The sequence below is a fragment of the Bison bison genome, unplaced genomic scaffold (genome assembly GCF_000754665.1).
Source record: "Bison bison bison isolate TAMUID 2011002044 unplaced genomic scaffold, Bison_UMD1.0 scf7180017864527, whole genome shotgun sequence".
Lineage (NCBI taxonomy): Eukaryota > Metazoa > Chordata > Mammalia > Artiodactyla > Bovidae > Bison > Bison bison.
In genome coordinates, this window is record NW_011495078.1 from 9781510 (window position 1) to 9800122 (window position 18613).

The window sequence follows — 18613 nt, forward strand, 5'->3', positions numbered from 1 at the left end:
TAACACAAGACAGATTAAAATGTAAGAGAGAGTTGTTTGGGACCTAGAGGAAAAAACGCACAAAAGCAAACTCTGTTCATTATTGCTGTCTCAAGGAAACCTCTCATTCCATTAATAGGATTTTAAGGGACAATAATATTAATATAAGGAAAACATCCATTCAGCATAATTTGGTTTTCCAGCTTTTTAATAGTTTTCTTTCTGTTAGTAAGTTGCTAACATTTCCTGCGAGCTTAGTCTTATTGGAAATAGTACCTCTATTTCTGCACAAAGAACTTTCTGCAGGATGTTTAAAGCCTGTAAGTTCTTAGGTTCAGAGCAAGTTCTTTCAAGAGCATGAAAGTGAATGAAATGTCCACAGTGCAGCTTAGGGATGTCATTGCTGCTGTTGTTCAGTCACTAAGTCGTGTCTGACTCTGTGAGCCCGTGGACTGCAGCAAGCCAGGCTCCTTTGTCCTTCACTATCTCCTGGAGTTAGCTCAAACTCATGTCCATTGAGTCGGTGATGCCTCCAACCACCTCATGCTCAGCCACCCCCTTCTTCTTTTTGCTTCAGTCTTCATCAGGGTCTTTTCCAGCAAGTAGGCTCTTCGCATCAGGTGGCCAAAGAATTGGAGCTTCAGCATCAGTCCTTCCAATGAATATTCCAGGTTGATTTTCTTTATGATTGACTGATAGAGACTTTAATAAAAAACCAACATGTTTGATCAATACTGCCAATAAAGCATCTGCAGTTTGGGTTGTAAAATCACAAAAACAAAATAGAGAAACTTCCTTGAAGACTACTAGTTTTGCTTTAGGAAGAGTCTCCATTCTGATTTACTGAGTCATGTATCAATCCAGAAAAACCAGCAAATGCTGTCATGGAAAGAAGCAAAGAGAATTCCACTTTGATTTACTCAGGTGACACAGAGGAGCCTTCCTCCAGACTGAGCAAAATCTGGTCCTTGTTCATATCTGGAAGAGCCACAAAATACTCTTCAGTTACGTTAACCCTCAGATCTATCCACATTTTTCAAGCCAGCATGAACTAGATTTTCAAATGAGAAGCTTCCCCAAGCCTGACACTTTTTAAATTGTTTTCTTTTAGAAAATCACACCAAAAGTTAGAAAAAAAATTTTTTTATTTAATGTAATCCTTCATTCAGTTATTTGTTGCTGCATTCAGACAGGCACTGAAACCGAATAATGCTTGAATATTTTAACAGAAGAAAGCCCAGGCTGAAATATGGAAGATTTAAGCGATGAGGCAGAACAGGGTATGTGTTATGCAGACCAATCACTCCCAACTCTCTTGAGAAACACAAGTAAAGGAAAAGGCTTTCAGCCGCCCAGTGTGCAATGATATCTCAGCAAGACAGATGCCGAGCCATAGAATAGCGCTGAGCTGAGATGATTTATATTTTTTTTTAAAGCTCAAGGTTTGAAATTTTTTTCCTTTGATTCTAATTTCCTTTTTGCAAAATGTCTTTTTTTTTTTTTTTTCAAATCATGTGAGTCTATTGCAAAGCTATCGTGTAGTCTATCTGCTCCAGCCAGACTTCATGCTCAGTTGAAACCATTATAACCTCCTTCCTTTGGACTGTTCTTTGCATTAGGTTTTTCAATATAGAGAAAAAAAAAATCCTGGGATTCTTTGCGCTATGTTTCTTCCGTTCAAGAATCATAATCTTTGAAATAATTTTTAAGTGGAAATTTACAATTGCAAACACTGTATGTTGAGGTCTTTTATGATATAGTATAATGATCTTAGATTATTACCCAGTATATCCAACATAATCCATATTATTCACTCATTTGCATCAAGGTAAATTTAATCTTGGAAAATCTGTGCTTACATGCAGAAGGGGAATGAAGTTGGATAAAAGCTATAATACCATTTTATCACATATTAAAGAAACTTTACAGTGGCTTCAAAATACTATGAAACACATCCCTTTATCCTGGCTGCCTTATCCCCCTCCACTGCCCATTCCTTCCACATACACACACCCTCTAAACCCATCTTACACTTTCTTCTTCTTTTTATTTTTTTGTAGCTCAGTCCTGATCATGGGCTAGGGAAGAAGAAATGGTCAAGGTAATGGAGGTTAATAGCAGTGAAGTAAGAATTAAATGATTGTACGCAAATGCATTATCTGGTCTTTAAAAAAAAAAAACTTTTTACTTTACTATAATATACTTATGCATGCATGTGTGCTAAGTCACTTCATTCATGTCCAACTCTTGGCAAGCCTGTGGACCGTAGCCTACCAGACTCCTTTATCCATGGGATGCTCCGGGCAAGAATACAAGCATAGATTGCCATGCCCTCCTTCAAGGGATCTCCCCAACCCCACCAGGGATCTAACCCTTGTCTCCAGCATCTCCTGCATTCGGAGGTGGGTTCTTTACCACTAGTGCCACCTGAGAAGCGAAGTAGGCATTTTGCTGAATTTTTACAAATTGAAGCCTCCCAGCACCCAGCTCGTGAAGTATTGACCATAGCTTCAAAGCCCCTCCCTGTAACCAATCCAGTCACCAAGCTTCTCCCTCACCCCAGTGCTCTCTGGGTACCAAGCAGACAGATTGGTGCTGCCCGGTGTTTATATTCATGGGATCATTCAGTGTGTGCTTGTTTGTTTTATCTGGCTTCCTTCGCTCAACATTGTACTGTGAAATTCACCCCGGTTTTGTGCTTGGATGTTGTTCGTTGGCTCAGATGTTTCAATGGATCCGTATTGGCTCTTCTCTTCGGAGGCTGATGTGCACATGAGAGTGTAAGCTTGCAACTCTTACAGACGACACTGCTGTGGGTTTGGGAGGGTGTAGCTGTGCTGGGCATGCACACAGGTCTGGGAGGTGTACGCCCAGGAGAGGATTTGCCGGGTTGCCGGGTGGCCGTATCTTCATCCTTGCTGATGCTGCTTACCTGGAAACAAGAGAAGGAGCACGTGGTCCCTGGTACTCAGAAAGAGGCCCCTTCTCACGGGTAGAAGATTCTCATTAGTGCCTCAGCATGAAAGCAGACATGCCCACTGTTCCAGCAGCTGCTCGTCGTTCTCTATCTTATTTATTATTTTAAATTTATTTATTTGGCTGCAGTGGGTCTTAGTTGCAGCACATGGGATCTTTTCAGTTGTGGCGTGTGGGATCCAGTTCCCTAACCAGGGATCAAACCTGGGCCCCCGCACTGGGACAACAGGATCTTAGCCACTGGACCACCAGGGAAGTCCCTCTTTGTCTGTTTTAATTGCCCCTTTAGGCACATCAATTTGGCAGCAATGCCCAATAGTCAAAAGGAGAGTTTGCAGGATCCTGAAGAGCCTTCTGAGTCATCAAAAGATTTTCTGGCCTGCTTTTTTTCAGTTTTACAGTGCAATGGTCAACTCACGCTGAGTTCAAACCCGTTTAGTCACAAACAGTTGTTCTATTTCTACTCTCTAGAAGGTGCTGTAAAAGTAAATTAAAAGTGGAATCTTACCCTTAAGGAGCTTACAAGCTTTAGGGAGTATAAATAACTCTAATACAAGTTAGAATAAGATGAGATCCATTTTAAAAACATAGGCATGGGATTATTTTTTAATACTGGTAACATACATATATTAAACATTGTATTCTAGGATATTTGATTAAATGTTACAAAATATTACGTGTAAATTTATTCTAAACCTTCCTCTGTTCATCAGTGGCAGACATACGTTCAGGTGAAACGCCACAGTCTAATTTTATTCTCTTTTGTAAATCCAGGGACACCTGTATTTCACACCAACAAATTTATTCAAGTAGTAAATTTTCTGCTTATCTCTCCATTCTTTAGACTATACCTAAAATCCTTCTTTTCTATTTCCCAGTTATCTGCTGGAGACTGTAGTTCCACCCTCTGATCTGTGTAATTATTTATTCAACAAATGCCTATTTAGCTTCCTCTGTGTCAAATATTGTGGCCAACCCCAGATACGGAATAATGGAAAATCCCCATATGCTCCTTGTCCTCCAAGAGTTTCCAGTCTCAGGAAAGACAGAGAGAGCGTTCAGGTCAGACACGCTAGGTTCAAATGATGCTCCGTGTAGTGGTTTTTCCGTGTCCCTGCAAAGTGATGTCCACCAGGAGCCTCAGAAGGGGACCTTATTGGGAAATTAGATTTTTGCAGGTGTGATCAGTTAAGATCATCCTGGTTTAAGGTGAACCCTGATTTCAGTGATTGGTGTCTTCGTAAGAGAGAAGAGAGGGAGATTCCAGTAGAGAGACAGGGAATCACACAGGCCAGGCGGGACAGGGGGAGAGGCTGAAGTGACGCAGCTTCAGGCCAGGAGACACCGGGGGCGGCCAAGAAGCTGAGAGTGAAGGAAGAGGGCTGCCCCGGCGTCTTCAGAGAGGGCACGGCCTCGCTGCTCCCCTGACTCGGGACTTCCAGCCTGCAGGGCGCGGAGAGGATCAGTTTTTGTTGTTTTAACCAATTTGATCTCACAGCAACTTGTTACCACAGTCCTAGGAACCTGGAACAGTGTGTGTTAGGTTGAAGCATAAGAAATGACCGATTTCGTCGTCTGCTTTGACCTACACCAACATGGCGACTCCATATGGTCCCACCCGCTGTGCCCTGGGCTCGTGAGGGGGAAATCTTGGTGACGAGAGAAAGCTTCTTGGGGAATCGCTGATGGAACTGAAATTAGAAAAGCAAGTAGAAGTTCATGAAGAACAAGAGAGGAAAGGGAGGAGAGGAGCTCCCAGGGCGACAGAGGCTCTGGGTCAGAGGCCAGGACACTTTTGAGGAGCTGAGAGAGGCAGGCGTGACTGGAATACAGTGTGGGCCAGGGCCAGGTGAGGCCGGGACAGGTGGGGACAGGTAAGGACAGGTCACAGCAAGTCGGCTGCTGAAGCCTAGAGGCTGACAGTTTTGTTTGAGAGCAGCGGACCACCGTTGAAGGGTTTAAGCCGGAAAAGGAAAAGATGACTGTGACTGCAGGTGTGGGGTAGATTTGAAGAAGCCAAACCACACGGGGTGACGGTGGGAGGGTGGGCGGGAGCCAGGGGGTGCTTCTGACCAGGGGATCACCAGTGGAGATCCAGAGACTGGGCCAGCTGCGAGGTGTTTAGGAAAAGAGCTCCTCCATGTTTTTGTTCTGATGGCATATCCTGATTAATATACCATCTGCCCTTCTGTCTCTTTGAAGACTCATAAAAGATGCATCCCAGTCCCTGCAGGCCCACAGCTCCAGTGTTGACTAATGTGATCACGTGTAGCAATTCTGCCACCAAGAAGTCTCTAGAAGGAAAAGCAGCACCTGCTTTATTTTTTTATCCTAATTTCTCCCTTTGTTCCTCACCTTGTGTGCACAACACTTTGTGTATGACTCAGCTGGAAGGGCTATTGTATTTTATTGCCATTATCTATTTCTATAACTGTCCGTTATAATGTGGGCTCCGTGAGAGCACATACTCTATCTTAGTTATCTTTCAGTCTCCAGAGCTTAGCATGGAACCTGGCCTATGGGGTTTGATTTGTAAGTGACTGCATCGATGTGTAAATAAATGAGTCAGCAGTCGCATGAATTAAACGCTTCATTTCTGTTCTGTCTTCTCAGCCTGTCTTTGGCCCTTTAGAATTGCCTTCCTCTCTGGTCTGAGTTAACATATTAGCTGTTTTTCTTTCCCCCTGGGTGCTCTACTTACCACTACAAATATTTTTCTATGAGTTGTGCCAATAAACTTTTGGGAAACATGTCTCTTGCTCATGCATCTCTTTTTATGTGGAGCCGTTTTTCTGATTGCCTGCATCTCCTGGAAATGCTCACAGGGTTTGTTCTGCACCTTTGGGAGCTCATTCTTCATCATTGTTGTTGTCATAACTGTCAAATTACTGAGACCGTGCTGTGTTCAGTGTCCTGCTCGGGGAGGGAGAAGGCGGTGAACAATGGTGGCCTGTTCCCCTAAATGATCCACCACCAAAGACAGAGAGTCAAAGATGACTCACAAAGCTATAGAAGATATACAAATGGGTAAGGGAAATATTCATATTATATAAAACCAAAATGCAAGAATAGTTCCTTTAGTGGTTATTCAATCAATAAGTCATGTCCAACTCTTTGCAGCCCCATGGACTGCAGCACACCAGGCTTCCCTGTCCTTTACTATCTCCCAGAGTTTGCTTATACTCATGTCCATTGAGTCAGTGATGCCATCCAGCCATCTCATCCTCTGCTGCCCGCTTCTCCTCTTGCCCTCAATCCTTCCCAGCATCAGGGTCTTCCCCAATGAGTTGGCCCTTTGCATCAGGTGCCCAAGGTATTGGAGCTTCAGCTTCAGCATCAGTCCTTCCAATGAATGTTCAGGGTTGATTTCCTTTAGGATGGACTGGTTTGACTTCTTGCTGTCCAAGGGACTCTTGAAGAAAAAAATGGCAAGTTTCCCAAACTAGGAATCAGGACGTAGAATCTCCCTATGGGCTCACAAGCAGTTGGACAACTGAGCCATAAATGGCATTGAACTTGGGATGTTCCCTCATAACGCTCATGGTCTCTCTGGCCAGTTTGGTTTTCCGCAGATGGTAGGAAGGAAGAGCTGCCACCTCTGTTGACTTTATAAAGGCTTCCTTGGCCTCTCACATTCATCTTTCCACAAACCCAGAACAGACTGTCATTATAAAGTAAAAGCATATACCCCACAAGGGATAAGAAGTAGCTTTTGAAACTTATTTCTCTAACCTCACCAAGAAAGACTGCCTGATTTAAAGTACTTTTTGACCTCTCAGCTCAGCGTGTGTAATGTAAATCCTCATTTTCCGTGAAACCTAATCTGTAGAAATATAAAAACAAACTAATAGAAGTAGAAATAAGCAAATAATAAAACCATTTGCTTGCTAATCCCCAGATAGCTCATGGCATGTAACTGAATAATTCCCAAGCATCTTTGTAACTGCATAGAAAACTCTGGCTTTTTGTACCAAATGTGTTGTTTCCAGTTTGAGTTTTTCTTTCGTTAATCTGCTAAACTAAAAATGATCAATTTCCTTGACATTTTCCCTCTTTCAAACATTACCCCTTGAGATTTTCATTTCTATTTGTTTTAATTCTTTTGATTTCTAGTTCCAGCACACATATTTATGAAACATTTTGCTGTTTAAATATGTTAGTGATAATGCCAGTCAACAATAAAAAAAATCATATTTGGTACGGAAAGGGGATTATGTTTCAGGGTAAAATAAAAATTTTTCTTCTAATTTTATTTTTTCTGATTTAGTTTTGGTTCCCTTTTGGTTTTCTCAGTGCTCAGACTTTGAATACTTGGTGGGGCTTTACTGCCACCTGCTGTTTCTTCATGTAATAACTCATTGTTCCTTTGATTCAAATATTCTGATAGACTGTGACATATAGATTCCCCCGCTTCCTCTTATTTTTTCCTTAGTTAAAGCAAAGTGAAGCAAACGCAGACACCAAGGAAAAGCTCCCTTTGCGACTTCGCATCTTTGAAAAATTTCCAAACAGACCGCAAATGGTGAAGATCTCAAAGCTTCCTTCAGATTTTACAGTTCCTAAAATCAGGTATTAAAGTATTTCCTTACTTGTCTATCTCAAATACACTGTAAAGCATTCATCTTAAGACTGATTCGTCCCTTTCAAACTCATGTGGGCGTGGCTTCCTTGTAAGTTTTTATCCATGCTACTACTCTGTCTTCCTTTCTTAAAAATCACTGATCCCTTTAAAAAATACACCCACAGTAGAGTCACCTGTGTTAGCCCAGGCAGGAAGACTGCCGACCGACCCCTGCTTCCGCCTGACACCGCTTCTCGGGAATTTGATGTCCCAGGGAACTGGTGCAGGTGGTCCAACTTGCAAAGATGGTGTGTAGGCAGACACTGGCCTCTGACCCTCAACCATGTCAGGATAAAATTGCCTCTGAGACCCTTCTGAGTTCAACTAAATGGAGAAATGACCACCGGCCAGGTTTCTGGATGACTGTGACAGCATTTGTTTAGAATGCCATATCTGGGTACAATATACTTTGTCTCCCAGTTTTTTAAAAAGAGGAACCATGGCATTTTATACCCATACTAATATGATTTTATACCACCTTTGCCGTCAAGTTAAACACTTATACTGCAGATGCTTTAAAACGCTTATTTTTGATGTTTAAAGGAAAGTCTTCCAGTTCTAGCTCAAAAATTACAAATATAACTAGAATAATGTCAGATATGACATTTTTATGTAACTACTTTTAAAAACAACTATATGGGAAGGTTATAAAAGTATGAGACTGAAGGTCATGCCATAAATTTAAAATTCAAATCAAAATATATTTGCACTTCTGATTTAAAAAAAAAACAAAATTTAAAACCTGAAAATACGAAGTATATAAGAGTCATAAATTAGATTCAAGATTAGCAGTTATTTTGAAAAGATGTTATTTGAATTCTCCCCATGCTTTAGAGATCAGATGAAGTTTCATTGAGTTATTTTGAGTCTTGAAGTGTAAAATTATCTCAAGGATTCTTACGATAAGTGAAAATTCAGAGAGATGAACTAAGATCTTATTACCACAATAAGGTTCAAAAGATACCATTAATTACTGAATATTGTTGCATAAAAGTAATTTTAGGGACATGACTTTTTAAAAACAGGAATGACTGAAGATGCAGGAATTTTTCTCTAAATTAAACACTTTGCAAATAATATTTTCAATTAAATCTAAACACCTCTTGGTCTTATTTTCTATGAACTTTTGTCACTGCTTTCACTTGGCTCAGGCAAATGCATCCTTGCAAAATGCCATCCCAGCCCTTGCTCCATGTCGTTAATAATGCTTGATGTGTGTGTGCTTCTTTTGCAAAGGGAAAGTTTCATGAAGCAGTTTATTGATCGCCAGCAACAGGACACCTGCTGCCTCTTACGAAGCCTTCCGTCCACATCTTCCTCATCCTGCGATCACTCCAAACGGTCTGCGATTGAGGACAACAAATACATTGACCAAAAAGTAAGAACCACTGTCTCAAACAACCAGATTTTTCCTTAAGCCTTTGTTAGAGGAAAGGGCTTCCCAGGTGGCTCAGTGGTAAAGAATCTGCCTGTCAATGCAGGAGATGTAAGGGACACCAGTTTGCTCCCTGAGTCGGGAAGGTACTCTGGAGGAAGAAATGGCAACCCACTCCAGTGTCCTTGCCTGGTAAATTCCATGTAGCCTGGCGGGCTACAGTCTAGGAGGTCGCAGAGAGTCAGAGGCAACTGAGCAAATGAAGGATGGGCGGTGTTAGAGAAAAGAACCATGGCACAGAACTGGGTCCTGAAATCCTAATGTCTCAGGAGAATAATGAAGAAAATAATTTTAGCTTTTGAAGAGATCATTAAACCTAACATTTGTAAATTTGGGAATTTAAAATTCTCATTTCTACAAGTCAGGTTTTGAGCCGTGACGTGTGACAGCTGGGTGACTTCCGGGAGGCTGACAGTCTCCCCAAACCTGCAGTTTTTCACGTGCAGAAGGAAGGGCTCTGAGCTCTCAAGTTCAGCCCAGGTTTAACGGTGGCCTATACATTGCTTTCTGCAAGAGACCATACTTATTCCAGTTATTATACCAAGGAGACTAACTAGAGCAAGCTTCTCTAAAATTAGTCCCAATAACCACCTTTATTGAGTTTACTAAGGCCTGTGGCAGGTATGATCTCTAGGCACATTATCTTATCCATGTTCTGATTTACCTATGTCTTTATCATTTGAGTTTCCCTGGTAGATCAGATGGTAAAGAGTCTGCCTGCAATGCAGGAGACATGGGTTCGATCGCTGGGTCAGGAAGATCCCCTGGAGAAGGGAATGGCAACCCACTCCAGTATTCTTGCCTGGAGAATCCCATGGACAGAGAAGCCTGGTGGACTATGGTCCATGGGATTGCAAAGAGTTGGACACAACTGACTTTCACTTATCATTTCAAAAGTAGATAGGGAATTTTTTCCCAAATTCCACAGTTAGAAAATGAAAGATGGATCACAGAGTTTGTGAAAGAGATTACATATTAGAGTTTGTTTGCAAAAGCATCTAATTCAATTGCACGTATTTCTCTTTTGGAACTCCTAGCTTCTCTTTTAACCCTTTAAATTGTTGCCACCGGTTTTCTGCGGCTTATCATCAAATAGAGTAAGTCCTCTACGTACGAACAAGTTCTGTCCCAAGAGTGCACTTGAAAGTCCAGTTTGTTCTTAAGCCAACAAAATTAGCCTTGGCAGCCAACTAACACAGTCAGCTGTATTGTACTGTATTATAATAGCTTTATGACACTTTTCACACATGATACATAAGAAATACAAAAAAGTACACTACTGTACTTCAAGGTACAGCACCTTGAAGAGGACAGTAGTACAGTACAGTAGCTGGTTCACAGGGGCTGGCATCGAGGGGCAGGCAGGAAGAGCTCCTAACTGGAGGAGAGAGAGGGGTGGGAGGCGGTAGAGCTGGAGGGTCATCAGGGATGGGAGACGGAGTGGGGTGGGATGCGAGCTGCAGTGACACTCATGCCCGATGCGGATGAAATGCACGCTGGAATCTTCGAACGTTCTCAACCTGAAGGTTCATTTATAGGGGACTTACGGTTTATACTTCTCTATTACTATGTGGCCATAAAATACCAATTCCTTCACGATCCAAGATTCTCTGTTTCTCCCCATTCTCCGAAGGTTACACTTCAGAGGATGTTTATTATTCCTCTTCTCCTTTTCTCCCATCCCCTCCCAGAATGAAACAAACTTCTGCCCTTTAACACTCCCCCAGTTCCCCCATTCTCTGCTGTAGTTTGGTGATTTTATTCTCAATGATGATGACGATGGGGCTTCCCTGGTGGCTCAGACAGTAAAGAATCTGCCTGCAGTGCAGGAGACCTGGCTTCAATCCCTGGGTCAGGAAGATCCCCTGGAGAAAGGAATGGCAACCCACTCTGGTGTTCTTGCCTGGAGAATCCCATGAACAGAGGAGCTTGGCGGGCTACAGTCCATGGGGTCACAAAGAGTCAGACACGCCTGAGCGACTCACACACACATGATGCTGATGTTCATTTATTCTGTAGTGTGTTTCTTCTCCAGGCTTCCCAGGTGGTACTAGTGGTAAAGAACCCGCCTGCAAATACAGGAGACGAAAAGAGATACAGGTTCAATCCCTGGGTTGGGAAGATCCCCTGGAGGAGGGCATGGCAACCCACTCCAGTATTCTTGCCTGGAGAATCCATGGACAGAGGAGCCTGGCAGGCTATGTACACGGGGTTGCAAAGAGTCGGACATGACTGAAGTGACTTTGCACGCACATACACAAAGACTTATACTCTTTTTAAAAAGTTCTTATTAAACTTGTCCTGTCTCTTTCCCCATAGTTATGTTTACTCAGTATTGTGTACATGGCATAGAAGCAGAAACATTTCTGTGTTGGTGGATAAGCCAGTCAAAGGATAATGGCCTGGTTTCAGCCGATCGGACTAAAATTGCACTTTACATACAAAAACACAGATTGCCTTATTTTCTAAATTTATTTCAGAAATGGACTTTAAGCCAGAGAATGTGCTGTGAAGCCCCAGTCTGGGCTGTGGTTATGACCTGCCCTTTCCAGGAAGGATGCTGAAAGCTGGTATAATTAGATGCCAAACTTGACACATCCACAGCTTGCATATTTTTAATCCCTACTAATGATATCCATTGGAAATATCAACACAAAATTGAACTCTTATTCTCTGAAAATGTATTTTCTGTCTGCGAGGAAACATGATGTCTCTCACGTTTCCTGAACAGACTATTTCGAAATAGGTGAGAAAAAATGAAAGATCAACGTGGGGGTAGGAGGGTGGGAGGAGAAGGGGCATCTGAAGGGAATTTGAAACATCTGTGAGTTCATCATCATCCCTGCCTGCCTGGTGATCTCCACCTTGGGTTCAGTCCGTTCCGTTCAGTCGCTCAGTCGTGTCCGACTCTTTGCGACCCCATGAATCACAGCACGCCAGGCCTCCCTGTCCATCACAAACTTCCGGAGTTCACTCAGACTCACGTCCATCGAGTCAGTGATGCCATCCAGCCATCTCATCCTCTGTCATCCCCTTCTCCTCCTGCCCCCAATCCCTCCCAGCATCAGAGTCTTTTCCAATGAGTCAACTCTTCGCATGAGATGGCCAAAGTACTGGAGTTTCAGCTTTAGCATCATTCCCTCCAAAGAAATCCCAGGCCTAATCTCCTTCAGAATGGATTGGTTCAAGAGTCTTCTCCAACACCACAGTTCAAAAGCATCAATTCTTCGGCTCTCAGCCTTCTTCACAGTCCAACTCTCGCATCCATACATGACCACAGGAAAAACCATAGCCTTGACTAGATGGACCTTTGTTGGCAATGTCTCTGCTTTTGAATATGCACCTTGGGTTAGGTCGAGGAATTTCAAATGCCATCTCTGATCTGTTTCATGTCCTTATGTGTTGTGGCTTCTTTTTATATTCTTGCTTAACTGTTACTTTTAACTATCTTACAAGTAAGAAAACAATTATAGCCTTATTCTGTAACCTGAGTCCTCTCATAATCCCCTAATATACAGTGAACTAGCAAAGAGCCTGATCCTCGGGGGATCCAAGTCCCTCAGCTCTAAAGGGACTGGAACCTTTGGGAGACTGCAGGCAGTCCCCATCTAGAAGTTCGGTTGATTCTCACAGTACATGGTCTTATACACGGAAAACCATCAGCGGTGCTTAAGTTGCCCTTCATCCCTCATTGGCCGTATGTAGATAAACTACAGTTGGAACAATATCGTTCATCTTTTCACAGCCTTCAACATCTGGAAAGGGGCACGTAGGGACCATAGTTCATCTGCTCATCTCAGCAGTAGCTGGCTATGCTGTTGTGACAGCAAAAAAAAAGACTTCCCTGGGTGGCCACCCATTCTCAAAGCTTTGACTTTCCTTAGGCTTCTAGGAAAGCAGACTTAATTCTTTGAAGATTCGCTGTTTCCAGCTTACACTCCTGGTGCTCTTCATAAATACTTAGGATCTGTCATCCTCGAGGGCTTTGGGCCAGGGAAACCCAAGACAGAAAATCCCACTTAATGAATTGCAGTGATAACAAATTAAGGGAAGTATTTAGAAATCAAGGAGAAAGTAGTCTGGAATCTGTATTTTTAGGGTTTTTTGTTTGTCTTTTGGCTGTGCTTTGCAGCTTCTATGATCTTAGTTCCCCTGCCAGGGATCGAACCTGCGTGCCCTGCATTGGAAGCACAGACTCTTAATCACTGGAACACCAGGGAAGTCCTTGGTATCTGTTTTTTTAAATATGGCAAACCTTTTTCATTTTTCTTAAGAAACCTCTAAAAGCCACTTAAAAACAAAAATATACACACAGCAAAATTCCTGAACAGAGCGTTTCTCAGCAAGCGCTTGTAAATTTCTATTACATTCCAGCTGCCTTTGGAAACATCGGTCAGTGTCCAGTGGAGAGCAAGGCCCTTGGCTCTGTGTGAAGAAACTCTCCTGGGTTGTTTTCCCCAAAACAAGTAAGAAATCAGAAGAAAATGAGAGGCTGGCTTTCAGTGATTCTCATACGGTGAACCAAGGAACAGTAGAGTATTAATCAAACTTTTCTCCTAACAATTACCTGTCAGGAGAAACTTCTGACTCCCTCTGCACTAGAGCAGCTTCCTTTTTTCTTGCCAAAGAAGAACAGAGTCCCCAGGAACCTAGAAATCACAAGTTAAGGGGAAGACCTGACAACAAAAGCCAGGAGGGGTGAGGGTGGATGTGTGTTTGATTAGACAGTGCAAGAAAGCAAAAGCACATGTTAAGCAAGATTTTCTCAAGTAATTACCCTGGCTTTGAACAACTGTAAGAAATTCCCATGGCAACCTCACTTTGCAGAGACCATGTTTTTTAAAATAGCCCTGTTTGATTACCTTTATCACCTCATTTAAAAATACCTGTCCTTCTCCATAAGCAAAAAGCAAACAAAAATCTAACATCTTTAAATGTGTGATGGCTTTAAATGTTGTGTGGCTTAATCAAATCCTAAAGGAAAAAGACATCAGTGTGGTCCCACTTTTCCCTTGGGGTGAATGTCCTTCTGAACCCCATAGAAATGGGTTCCCAAGTGCCAATCCCCACATCTCTTACCCTTCCCTTTCCCCTACACCCCCATGGGAATCTTCAAGGGGTTCCCTTTCTTCCTAATTAAAGGATAAACCTGCAGATCCTGAAGGATTCTTTCTAGTTTGCAAGCAGTAGAAAATCAGGTAGCAGTTTTCTACTCATTTTTTCCCTCTGTATTATTGAAATTCTAAGGAAATCACCCCTGAATATTCATTGGCAGGACTGATGCTGAAGTTCCAATACTTAGGCCACCTGATGGGAATAGCTGATTAGTTGGGAAAGACCTTGATGCTGGGAAAAGATTGAAGGCAGGAGGAGAAGGGGACGACAGAGGATGAGATAATTAGATAGCATTACCAACTCAATGGACATAAATCTGAGCAAACTTCAGGAGATAGAGAAGGAGAGGGAAGCCTGGTGTGATGCAGTCCATGGGGTCATAAAGAGTTGGACACAACTTACTGACTGAACAACAACAAATTATTGAAATTAAACCCTCTATTTTCTAAGTAGAGTGTTTGTTAATAATAATAGCAATAAACTGAGATGTGAACTTGGCTTTCTGGGAGACCTGTTAGTAAGAGCAACCCGCTCAGCGCTCAGAAGTGAGTCATCTCACCAAAGTCAAGGCCTCCACCATGGCTGGATCTGAGATACTGTCTTTGATGGACCTCTCTGATCCTTCTGACTTCAGCCTCGGCTGGGGCGCCTCTTCTGGGGTCAGAACCTCGTGTCTGGGGAACACGAGGGCACATCCCAGAGTCACATCAGCACGAGACAGACGGAGAGATGAGGGCTGTCCCCGTCACCTTGTGGTTCTGCACTTCCCAGAACAGTCACTGGAACCCGTGTGATAAAGAGTGAGGATTTATTTCTCCAACAGCAGATAACATCTGCTGTCTTCTGCTAAACACATAGAAATTTCCACAATAAGCCTTCATAATCAATAGCTAACACATGTACAAATGGGGAGGAAAGTGAAAAAAAGTAATTACTGTATTTCGTTTACCATTTTCATTTCTATAAGACTTCAAGATTCACTCAGTCTTTCAACAAGCATTTATGGAAAGCCTGTTACTCGTATGGCACTCCTATGGGCTATGGGAATTCAACAGTGAATCGGACGGGAACTGTGCCCTTGAACTATGCCCTTTAGAATCTTTTAGTCTTATGTGGAGAAACACGTATGAATGGATAAAGGTATGCTGCTGCTGCTGCTAAGTCGCCTCAGTCATGTCCGACTCTGTGCGACCCCATATGGCAGCGCACCAGGCTGCTCTGTCCCTGGGATTCTCCAGGCAAGAACACTGGAGTGGGTTGGCATTTCCTTCTCCAACGCGTGCATTTATACTAAGTCCAACTCTGTGCGACCCCATAGACGCAGGCTCCTCTGTCCACAGGGTTCTCTAGGCAAGAATACTGGAGTGGGTTGCCGTGTCCTTCTCCAGAATGAAGGTATATAATCCTTCCTACCAGAGAAGGAAGATTGAGCAATAGAAGAAGTAGGTGCTCCAGGCAGAAGGAAGTATTTGGAAAGATAATGGATAGCATATCTGCTGGTGAGAAGCAAAATAGAACAGTCATAAAGACCAGTAATACTGATTATGTGATGTAAGTGCCAACTCTTATCTAAAAAACAGAGATCGTTGTTATTCTTAAGGTTTGTTACAAGAATTAAATAATTATATGTTAAATGCTTAGCATCATACCTGGCATAGTATATGATGTGCCTATCACATTGGATAAGAAAGGCTACTTTAGGGAATTCCCTAGTGATCCATTGCTTAGAACTCAGTGCTTGCATTGCCAGGGCCCAGGTTCCATCCCTGGTTGGGGAACTAAGCTCTCACAAGCCGCACAGAGTGGCCTAAAAAGAAACAAGAGAAAAAAGTTACTGTAATTAAACCATGCCATGAAGTCAGATTCAGCAAGTGCACTTACAGTCATCAACCAAGAAACTTTACTTTTACTTAAATTAACCTTAAGAGGTAGCAATCTAGTTGAGCACAATATATTAGTTGCTGATTTATTTTTCTCATTGTCCATGAATCTGATTTTTTTAAAGTCTGATTTTTGATGATATTTCATTTGCTACCCGCATTGCCTACCCAGTGCCTTTGCCTCTCGAGAAGTAAATTAAGTTGTTCTAGAAAGGTTTACTGTTCACAAAGACTGGTTGATTGCCATCCTGCATTTTATAATTTTCTACATGATTATAGAGTGTTCAATGATTTGTTCCAGTAACTCCGCACATACTCGGCCTGATCTATAATTTCCATGGTGAACGTTAACTCACTTTAAAAAAAGAGAGAATAGCCTGTTTTCATCTTTCTGGCTTTTACTCTGAAAGAATTTTCTAAAATAATAGCTTAGCAACTCTGTAGTGCCATTCAAACCTCTCTGGGAGAAGACTGGGACAGAGCATGATGCTACCACTAAGCAGGGGCCTCATCACAAGGATACAAAGTAGTATGGTCCCGGGGAGGGAAGAAGCATGTTCATCAAAGCCAATATGAAAACCCTGCCAGTTTTCTCTGTAGCATATGAAGGCTTTAGTAGATAATTGATTGCCCACGTATTCACAATAGTAATGGAAAGGAAACAAACAAGCAAAAAAAAATGCACCAATTAAATGGAAACTTTTTTCCCCCATTTTTATTGATCTTTGCAGTACGTTTTTGAACTCAAATTAAAATGCAGTTGCATTTGTATGCATGCTATTTACTTGACAGTCATTTCTTAGGGACTTTTATATGCAGCGTGCTCAGTCCTGGATCAAAAACACATGTTCCTGCTTTCAGCTAACATGAGAGTAGGGATTCTCTATCATTGATTTTCTTTTTTTGCAGAATAATTGTGTGATCACGTTTGGTTTGGAATTACATGTAATTTGTTTGCATTCCTTGTTGTATTGTCGCTAAGTTGTGTCAGACTCTTTTGCAACCCCATGGACCGTAATCCACCTGTGTGTGCATTAGTCAGTCGATCGTGTTCAGCTCTTTGAGACCCTGTGGACTGTAGTCTACCACACTCCCTTGTCCATGGGATTTCTCTGGCAAGAATACTGGAGTGGGTTGCCATTTCCTTCTCAGGGGATCTTCCTGACCCATGATCAAACCCGCGTCTCCTGCTTTGGCAGGCAGATTCTTTACCACTCAGCCACCTTGGAAGCCCTTCATGCATATTTATTTGGGATCAAATGTAAATCAGCCTAAAAGGACTTCCCTGGTGGTGCAGTGACTAAGACTCTGCACTCCCAATGCAGGGGGCCCGGGTTTGATCCTGGGTCAGGGAGCTAGATCCCACATGCTCCAACTAAAGGTCAATAAATAAATAAAAAGCTTTTTTAAAAAGTTAATCAATCTATATTATACATAATATAGAAAGACTTTGATCAAGTATTCTCAGTACAGGCTCCACAACAGGTTTGAGAGAGCTGACACTGAAACGAAACCTACCTTTGAAATCTACATTTTGCTGTACTTTTAAAATATTCTTCCCTTTTGAGTATCGTTGTCCTTACAAATTTTATATTCCTTGAAGTCTCAATGTGTTATAGTTGGTGCTCCTGCTGACATTCTTGTTCTTTGGCTCTGAAGTTCAAATACAGTTGAATTGTAATAGGATACCAAGGGCTGTTCCTTCTACTATCAGAGTGCCGTGGGTTTTAAATTCACAAACAGCTGTTTGGGTAAAAGCATCTGGCATTTTCTCCCAGAATCATAAATCCACTCATCTTTTTAAATCTCTACAGATTTTCAGTCTTTGTCTTTCTGTTTATATGAGTGTGTGCATCAGTTCAGTTCAGTCGCTCAGTCGTGTACGACTCTGCGACCCCATGAATCGCAGCACGCCAGGCCTCCCTGTCCATCACCAACTCCCAGAGTTCATATATGTATATATATATATATATATATAAAATAGCCATGAAATCATTTTGCTTTTACCTGTATAATCTAAATCTACCCAGCATATACTGTGTTTTATTACTAGTTAGCACTATATATTGTGCATGCAGGTGTGCGAAGTCACTTCAGTCATGTTCAACTCTGCGAACCTATAGACTGTAGCCCACCAGGCTCCTCTGTCCATGGAATTCTCCAGGCAAGAATGCTGGAGTGGGTTGCCATTTCTTTCTCCAGGAGATCTTCCCAACCCAGGGATCAAACCCAAGTCCCCAGCATTGCCAGCTGAATTCTTTACCACTGAGCCACCAGGAAAGCCCAATTCTGTCCACATACATCTATGTGTATATTCTAACTTTCATGCCTGTTGTTTTCTTGAGATTCAGAATTTACATTATTGAAATAACTTAAGATCAGAAATCTTGACCCATCATCTAAAGCCTCCTTTTTACAAAAGTCACATTTAAGACAGTTTTCAAACCTTCCTGACTTGCTAGTACAATGATATTCACCTTTATATACATTGTAATAGGTCTCTTTTAACATTGCTACCACTGACACTAGTCACCTTTAATTTTATTTTTTCCTTTCTAAGCATAATGTCGATTCTACAAATAAGTTTATTTTATGGAAAGAAACATC

General features: G+C 42.1%; 1 protein-coding gene across 1 annotated transcript in view; it reads left to right on the forward strand.

Annotated features, from left to right (window-relative positions):
* NALCN (sodium leak channel, non-selective) overlaps nucleotides 1-18613 on the forward strand; it is a 284614-nt gene that overhangs the window by 182459 nt on the left and 83542 nt on the right. The window contains exons 15-16 of the mRNA XM_010831483.1: nucleotides 7388-7524; nucleotides 8813-8954. Of these exons, the coding sequence (XP_010829785.1) occupies nucleotides 7388-7524; nucleotides 8813-8954 (279 nt within the window). The remainder of the gene's footprint in view (nucleotides 1-7387; nucleotides 7525-8812; nucleotides 8955-18613) is intronic.